The sequence below is a fragment of the Amaranthus tricolor genome, chromosome 16 (genome assembly GCF_026212465.1).
Source record: "Amaranthus tricolor cultivar Red isolate AtriRed21 chromosome 16, ASM2621246v1, whole genome shotgun sequence".
NCBI lineage: Eukaryota > Viridiplantae > Streptophyta > Magnoliopsida > Caryophyllales > Amaranthaceae > Amaranthus > Amaranthus tricolor.
Genome location: NC_080062.1, coordinates 17,561,484 through 17,570,709, shown reverse-complemented (window position 1 = coordinate 17,570,709; position 9,226 = coordinate 17,561,484). Strand labels below are relative to the sequence as shown.

Here is a 9,226-nt window from a genome sequence, read left to right as displayed (position 1 = left end):
ATGTGGATGCCATTTAAATATTTTAAAATGCAGAATTCTGCACCAAGGCCTGATGGAAAAGCAAAAGGAGCACAAGCTGTTGCAATGAGAATCTCTGGCGACAAAGCTGCATTCTATAACTGTAAATTTATTGGATTTCAAGACACTCTTTGCGATGACAAGGGTAACCATTTGTTTAAGGATTGTTATATTGAGGGTACTGTTGATTTTATCTTTGGCGGAGCTACATCACTTTATTTGGTATGAAAAATTTCCTTTGCTATTATTATATTATTTTTTAATTTAATTAATTTATTCTCTTCATTAGAAATAATATTGATTAAAAATCACAGAATTCTGAGATTAAAGTGTTACCGGGAGATGATATGGCGGTGATAACTGCTCATGCTAGGAAGAACGAACAAGAAGCCGGTGGATACTCTTTTGTCCATTGTAAAGTAACCGGAACAGGTGGTAATACACACTTAGGCAGAGCTTGGTTTGAAGCAGCTCGAGTAATTTTCGCTTATTGTGACATTAGTGATGTTATTAAACCCGAGGGATGGTCCGACAACAACAAGCCTGAAGTTCAAAAGTAAGACAATTATTTCTCATTTTGCATTGTTTTAGCAACATGATTTTTCATTATTTTTAAAAATCTCACTTTAGTTTTATGAAATAATTCATACGAATAAAAAGTTGTGGTTGACATGTATTACTAATTGTATATGTAGAACGGTGTACTTTGGAGAGTTCAGCAACACAGGCCCAGGTGGAGCAGTGGACAAAAGAGTACCATATACAAAGAAGTTAACAGAATCAGAGGCTAAGACATTTATGAGTCTTGAGTATATTGATGCAGCTAAGTGGCTACTTCCAGCTCCTCAACTGTAAATATTACATCTCGTATAGCCAAAAGGGGTGAAATGGAATTCAAAAATAATTATGAAAATAATGAGTTATGTTTTTAAACATATGAGTCTAAATAATATTGTTACATTTTCTATGAAAATTCTCTATATAAAAGAGATATGTAGCAATTTTATTAGAGTAGATGTTAGTACAATTTGTATTTTGATTCAAGAATATTTAAATGTTAGTACAATTTCATCATATATCTCCAAAGAGACATTTATCAAATTGTTATTGTAAGAAGTAATTGTATTTTTTTATTACTCGAATTCGTAGTCCATTCACTTCAAATTTAATTTGAATAAACTATGTTCTAAACAACCGAGCGCCACCCCTTCAAATTTAATTTAATTCTATATCAAGGACAACAAATGATGCCTTTGTAATGAAGTTTGTACTTGCTCTTCTTGGACTTTATCATTTTGCATTGTTATTATTGTATCGGTTTCGTATAATTTTACATATAGATCATTAACAACCTTTCTAGCATCTTCATCGTGTTGTGATTATTAAACAAGATTAAAAAATCCGCATCCTATATTGTGCCTCTATTGTAGTGTCACCAACTTTTGCTATGTATTATTTTCTTCATTATGGTATTCATTTTGATCATTGAACAACTTTTCCCATACTTCCTTTTAGCAAACTTCATCCATTATGATAGTATGTACATTTCAAGTTTTTTTTGCTACAAAATGGTTATGTACTATTCGCATGCAATGAAAACAAAACTATCCACTTGCTTTTAAATATTTGCAAGTGCATTTCAAATTGATATCACCTTGTAAAGATAGGTAAGTTGCAGTTTGCACAATTGATACGAGTATGGGGATGGTCGATCCAAGAACCCGCTTAAAGCCTTCAAGATTGATGCCACGACCCCTCGTGACACACAAAGAACAGATAAAACTTTCTGTTTTGTATGAAAACAGAAGGGTGACAAGAACAATTCGGATGTATTTGAAAAATTGAATTATAGAAGTATAAGATTGAATTCGTACCTGTATTTGAAAAATTGAACCGAAATTGCACAATACCTGATTTTCCAGATCACTTCTTACCAGACGTGTATGTGATCCTTCATTACCTGCTTTCCTCGACTCCTCTTGGTCGTGTCCCTCTCTACAGCCTTGCTCTGATACCAATTGATGCGAGTATGGGGATGGTCGATCCAAGAACCCGCTTAAAGCCTTCAAGATTGATGCCACGACCCCTCGTGACACACAAAGAACATATAAAACCTTCTGTTTTGTATGAAAACAGAAGGGTGACAAGAACAATTCGAATGAATGGTTCTATGTCGTGGATGGAGACAATGAACCTTCACTCAGTCCCTGGCCTCCTCCTCACACTCAAGTTAAGATTCACTCTCTTAACTTTCGTGGAATTGACTGAATACCCTCTTTGCTTCACTCACAAAGAACACACTCAGGTTTGTAATTGTACTAATTACTTTGAATGAAAATTCATAAAACCAAAACTGAAGTCCATGATACAATGAGGATGCCCTTATATAGAGAGCTTCTAACGGCTAGCTTTAGGAGCCTAACAAACTAAACTAACTCCGTGCCTATTATTAAAACACGTGCAAAATTAAGAAAATTAAAACAGAATGCTAAATATGCTTCCAGCCTGATTTGTCTGACAGTGGACCTTCAGCTCCGTTTCTTAGTGTCTTACTGTGATCGTTAGGAGGCACTTAAGGTCTTGATGGAAAGGTCCATGTATAGAGATTCCAAAACTACCCTTGGTGTATCCTGGGATGATCACGTTGACTCTGTGGAAGGGCCTCAAGGTCTGCTGCTCAGCAGGTGATGGCTGGCAGTTCTAATTGCCCTCTGAATCAGCCATTATCAAACAGTTGGCGAATACGCGACCTTGGAGCTGTTCTCGTGGGTTCTGTGAGGGCTAGCACCATTATCCTTGGGTCTTGGCTTCTTATTTCATGTCCAAAGATGCCATTCTTTGAATTCCCGCGCTCATACATACACCAAGCTAAACGTTCAAAGGCTTGCAAGGTGGTCTGGCAGACGATGTGATGTGCTGCTGGTTCTGTTGTTTGTGGGCTTTGAAGTAGCCTTCTGTTCTGCTCTTGTCTAGTTGGAAGGCTTCCCTTTGCCTCTTCTTGATCTTCCCATGCTTCCATGTTCATGATCAGCCTATTTTGAAGGTGATCCTCTTTATTTTTCAAGCAAAAGTCAGCAAGCTTCATAGGTTCAATGGGCTGAGCAAGTGCAATGATGCAATTATGCTTTTCTTCCTTTGCCTTGGATTGTGGGCTATCTATAATTGCATCAACAATCCAAATAGTCTTTTAGTCATATCCTACACATTAGATAACATTCAATATTAATGATTAAAGTTTATGTTTTAAGTAGAACAATTAGATCGTTTTTATGTGGAAATAAGTTTTTTATAAACATAAATATACGTATTTTAATTTAATCCTCTAACTTGAGTCACGAGACGTAACATGTTATAGCTATCTTGAACTCTTTTAAATTCTCTAAAGAAGAGTAGAAGTGTAAACTTCAAATGCATGCTTCGAAAACCAGCAATTCGAAGGTAGGATGCTAGTTTCATTCTTGAACAATAAAATTCTAAATCGATCTCCCTTTTGCTCCTCTCCACCATATTTTGAAAAACCTTGTAAAATTGCATTAAACTTGTGGTGTTTTATGCGTCAAAATCTAGTGCATAGTTTGTCAAATCGATTCTTTATGAAGATAACATATACGCTAAAAAGAAATTCTTACTTAGTGCATCACATTAATACCATTTTGTCATACTTAATACAAACGATCAAATCATTTGTAAAATTCATGTCCGCAAATGAATTTAATATCTGATTTTTCGAATCGGATCATTTTTGCATAGCCCTAATTGGATACTATGAACACCCAAAAAATCCCCATTTTGCATTTTTTTTAAACGCAGACAAAATGGTCTTGGCTCGTCTCCCTAATTGCTATAGCCTATAGGAGTAGTAGTCGCTGAATTACTCCTTTTCAACTTCCATTTCCATTTTCATTTCCATTTTCTCTGATCTTCAGCATTTTTTTTCAGAATCAAATCATGTCTCAAAGCTATTCAATCGAGCTTTACTTCGATCCAGCTTTGGAAAACCAAATTCTCAAAGCTTGGAATGTTTTAGCTCGTCGCCAAATCAGTACCCAACTCATTGAAATCGAATCTCGACCTCATATTACCCTTTTTTCTTCACAATTTATAGACCCATCAAAGATTGAACCCTTAATCAAATCATTTGCTGCTAAACAAGAACCTCTACACCTTAATTTTTCCTCAATTGGGTCTATCCCTAATGAAGGAAATCTCCTTTTTCTTTCTCCTACTCCTACATTGTCTCTCCTCCAATTCCATTCTCAACTCTGTGATCTGTTGAAAAAGGAAGGGGTCGAAATTGGGGATCAATTTCGGGTTGATTCTTGGATACCCGTTTGCCCAATTGCCCAAGAAGTCCCCAAGAATCGGATTGCCGAAGCGTTTAGTATTTTGAGGGATTTGAAGCTGCCTGTTAATGGGTATGCAATGGACATTGGATTGGTTGAATTTCCGCCTGTCAGAGAGGTGGTTTCTTTCGTTATTGGTAACACTTTGGAAGGGTAAAATCAGTTGCTTCTTCTCTCTTGTACTACCCTGTTTAGATTTCTCTAGTATTGATGTCTTTAGTTTATATATAATACATATATTTGGAGATCAAAAGCTTGATGTTCTTTTGATGTTTGTAGAAAACTGTTTGTAGATTAATATGAATGGTTGTCGTTTAAATCATGATTCAATGCTGATGAACGAGATCTTTTTCTTAATCATGGTGAATATGAGAAAAAAGCTTGAGAAATTGATGTATCAAAAATACTTTGTTAAACCTTATGCTCATGGTGAATTGGCATTGTTCTCATTATTTTTATTGAGATTTGGCTTTGTGCATAACCTATCAATTGTGCTTTTAAGTGAGTTTTAGGAAGCAATCAACTTCAGTTCGCATAAATTAGCTGAAATTTTGTTACATACGGAGCTGGGATCTAACTGTTAGAGTATATAACATGTCATGGAACCAAATCAACCAAAAGCTTATGTCGATAGTTGAGGCCTAGGATATGTTATATACTCTGCTCTAACAAGCAAGGAGGTCTTTGCGTGCTTGTTGATAGCTCGATTGCTTTAAACCAATGTTGGAGTTTTAATGTGTTGGTGTTCTAGCTAAGATTCCTAGTAATGGCATGATGATGAATTTATCTTTGGAACAAACACAACTGCTACACACACCTACGAGCACCCCTTTAGCATGTTTGACAATGAGTGGACATGACTTTAATGCTGTGATTTTACATGTTCGTCCTGGTACCATATTTCTTTGTTTATGTCTAATTCAGGATAAGTTTGGATGTTACATGATTCACTGATTGCCTCGCGAATCGCGAATTGAAAAGAGCTAATTATGGTTGGTTTTAGGCTATTTTTACAAATTCTCGTGCTCTACTTTTCTGCTTTTCTTATAAGCAATCTATGTTATAAACTTATACTACAAACTTTCGGCCTCAACATCTTTATGTGCATTTTTTTCTCTTTTTGTTCATCTCAATCTCAACACTTGAGCATTTGTATGGTTTGGTAATCTAGAAAGGACTTTCATCATTTTTGTGCTTCTAACAGTGCAAAAACCTTATGAAAGATTATTGTAGGTTATTCACACTAAGTCAGCCGATTCCCAATTTACTATCCACCAATTTTTTTTTTTATCAAATGCTCTTTGTAGTGTGCTCGCTTTCTTTTTTATCTCATCTGCACAAAGTATGATCTGCTCTTAATGTGTCCGTTTCTTTCCCGAGCTTTTTAGTGCCCTTATTATATTGCTTACTGCATAATAACTTGTTTTCTTCTTGATACTTTGTGCTTTGTTTGATTGTAAATTACCCTTGCTTCAGTGTCTCTGTTCTATACTTTGCATTTCGTAATTAATTATTCTTTTTGTCAATGTCTTTTAAATTGAAGGGCTTTTTCAGAAAGGTACCAAGTCCACTAGAATATCCATTTTTGGAATCCAAATCGAGTGTTTGCTTAGCATAGGGCCTTGGCTGTCTGCCCCTGAACGCATACCTGCATTTTTTTTTTTGCATCTCATCTAATCTTTCACTGAATAGTTAAACTGGGTTACCGCTTGAATGAGACATATCAATTAGGTGGTATATAGAAAATTCTATAGTTGATAAATTTAGAAAATTCTATAGTTGATAAATTTACAGTCGAAGTTTTAGGAAAGGCGGTAATAAGTAGCAGTAAATGAACCCCAAATATTGGTCATAGGACAATTTTAGTGGTATGGGTGAACCTAGTGATCATGTTGTAGAGTAGATGATGAAGTCTGTACTGGAGCTGTTGATATGCTAAGATCTGAGCTCTCATTAGCTTAAGGGTTTAGGACAACTCAGAACCGCATAGTGCAAAAACAAAGCTTCATCACCGTGTCACAACCGTATTGTAAAGGTTTTTGAGTTTACCGCCTCCGAAATGTAGGTAGCATTGACCGTGAAATCATTCATATTGGCCGTGAAATCCGTTTCGCAATTGTTACTCAACTGTGATCGAAACCGTATTTTTGCAGAAGTGTTTCAGTACTTGTCAACCGTTATTGCTTTCCTGTTTGCTTCTTTATGCCGTGTGGGATAATTGGCTATTCAGGCAAATACTACTTATCTGTCTATCGTTTGGTTTACATTTTGATTTGTAATGATAATAATGTTAATGTTCAAGTTGGTCAATTTGTAAAGTGTTTGGTTCGTTTGGAGCAGGACTTGCATTCTCTAAATATGCAAGTCTGTCCTGATTTGACACTTCAAAAGCAGAATGAAGCTGAAAACTCAGACCTGGCAGCATTCCAAAAGCCAAATTGTGGGTCAGTTGAGATTTGTTTATAGACAATGTGAATCTTTGATGAGATGGCAGCTCATGGGGTAGGACCGTTGGGGTAGAGGTAGTCGTGGGCTGATTCATACTAGTTCTACACCAGTCTGAATCGTGGGCTGGTTCCATCCATCATGAACTTGTATAGAGTGTTTGGCAATTGGCTGTTGGATTTTTTCAAATGCTTGTTTGGCTAGTTAAAAGTGTTGGCTTTAAGGTAGCTGAAAAAGCCAACTGTTTATAGAGATGTTTGATTAATTTAAGCATTGGTTGTTAGTTGCTAGGGCCAACAAGCCAAATATCAACAAAAAAAGCTAATTGGAGTATCTTCTTTTACTTTACCTTAAAATCCAGCTTTTCCACTGGCTTAAAAGTCATTTATCACACTTTTTAGCTGTTTGACTAATCAACAAACTAAAAGTCAAAAGTCAATTAAAAAGCCAATGTAAAAGCCAACTACCAAACTCCCCCATAGTATGGATTAAACACATCCGGCCACTTGGTACATGTTATTTAATTTTTTTAAAAATTGGAAAAAAAGAAATTTTTTATAAAACACAAAACACGTAGCCTGGGCTCGTTCTCAGTTTGTCACTTTGCTTACCCGGCTACCCCTCTTTGCTCATCGACCACTTTCTCTGCATCTTCTTTGTCTTCCTCCTACCTTGACGCCGTTAGTACCCTTCTCGGCTTCTTCATAAATCACATAAAACCACACAACACAAAGTAATGACGTTGCAATCACCAAAACATTCAGTTTTTTATATGCATAATTAGAGATATTAAGAATTGAATTAGTCCATGAATTATATGAAAAGTCACACATTGTAAGTATTTTGAAATGGAGCAAGTATTAAGTTCCTTCTATCAAAAGCGATTGTGGCTCAATGTATAAAGCATCTGCATGTGAAGCAGAAGGTTTGGGGTTTGACCCCTATTGGGCGCAAGTATTAATTGGGGGTTTCTTGACTACGCGCATCTCTCTTTACTCCCTCCTTAGGGGAACGGGTATGATTTGTCCGCATCTTTCAGAAAAAATCAAACCTTCTCCCGGGCCCTGCCTTGTGCGAAATATTGAGAATGTCCTTTACCTTTACCTTTTTTACCTCCTTTTCCACTTCTCAAGTTCTCATACAGACATGAAACCAGTACCCTCCACGGCCCCAGAAACTAGGGCTGCACACGGTCCGGTCTGGTCTGGTTTGACAGAAAAATCAGACCAGACCAGAAATTCCGGTCTGGAAATTTTCCAGACCAGACCAGACCAGTCAAGAGACCAGACCAGACCAGACCAGACCGTTCTAGAACGGTCTGGTCTGGTCTGGTCTACGGTTTTTTTTTTTTTTTTTTGTATTTTTTTAATTGAGTGAGAATCTAAGATAAACGATAATCTGTAAACAAAATACATCATCAACATATTAACATTCAACATATCAAACGAGTAATACCAACATGTTGGACCTCTTGAGTTTTGATGATGACTACACTTTATTTAAGCAAACATGTTTTTAGAGATTGTGCAGGTCGATATCCGATTATGATTATGATCGTTGATAGTACCTATGCCTTAGCTTATGGAAACATACATGTCAAAAGGTTTCAATTGATGTTAGGAGAAGTATATCGCTTGGGATGTAAAATGGAGACAGCAGATCTACTGTTCCCAAGTTGGATGTTCTAGCTAAACTGAAGTCTGGAGACAGCACACTGTTCCTGAGCTGAAGGTTGACTACGTTGACTAAAAATTCTGGTTATCATATTTTAATTATTATTTTTTTTAGTTGATGTATTTTAAATTAAATTGTTGCAGTAATAATTTATTAAAGTTAATTGGCAAATCGTTTTTGTTAAAGAAAATGTATTCACGTTTTATTTGTTAAGATCCTTTATTTTAGGATCTATTTTTAGTAAATTCTGGATTTGTTAAAAATAGAATTAATTGATTTTGAATTAGTCTTAGCAAATCTTTCTAACCGGTTTTTATTCCTAAAAATTAGCAAGCAATCATTCCCACTAAGATTAACAGTTTTCTAAATATAGCATGAAGTTCCAGCCATTAATTTGGGGAACAGGAATTACTACTGAAGAAACTGCTACTTTAGGGAACAGCGGTTATTAAGGGAACAGCGGTTATTGTTTATGTACACGTGTGATTTGACTTAATCAAATGTTATGGAAATAACCGTGTGTTTGCTTAATCCACATTACTCCCATGATCTCTTGATAGTGGGATGATGGATTGGATTATTCCATTTTCTTAGGGATATTATTTTCTATAAATTGCAAGATAATTCCGTTTTTTTTAAGTGATGAGAAGTAATCCAACGCTTTGTGCTTAAGTGTTTTTCATACGTTTTTGTTGGATTTTACAAGAAATATTTTGTTCTCAAAATTGCCAATTAATTTATAATAT

General features: G+C 35.8%; 2 protein-coding genes across 2 annotated transcripts in view; both read left to right on the top strand.

Annotated features, from left to right (window-relative positions):
* Nucleotides 1-1,101, top strand: part of LOC130802731 (putative pectinesterase 63) — a 2,362-nt gene extending 1,261 nt beyond the window's left edge. Inside the window, exons 3-5 of the mRNA XM_057666776.1 lie at nt 34-240; nt 333-574; nt 714-1,101. Coding sequence (XP_057522759.1) covers nt 34-240; nt 333-574; nt 714-873 — 609 coding nt within the window. The 3' untranslated portion in view covers nt 874-1,101. The remainder of the gene's footprint in view (nt 1-33; nt 241-332; nt 575-713) is intronic.
* A 2,689-nt stretch (nt 1,102-3,790) lies between these two features.
* LOC130803250 (uncharacterized) lies at nt 3,791-4,683 on the top strand. The gene has a single exon (XM_057667445.1). It carries the CDS (start codon nt 3,967-3,969, stop codon nt 4,516-4,518), a length of 552 nt encoding a protein of 183 aa, XP_057523428.1. The 5' UTR covers nt 3,791-3,966; the 3' UTR covers nt 4,519-4,683.
* Nucleotides 4,684-9,226: the final 4,543 nt, after the last annotated feature.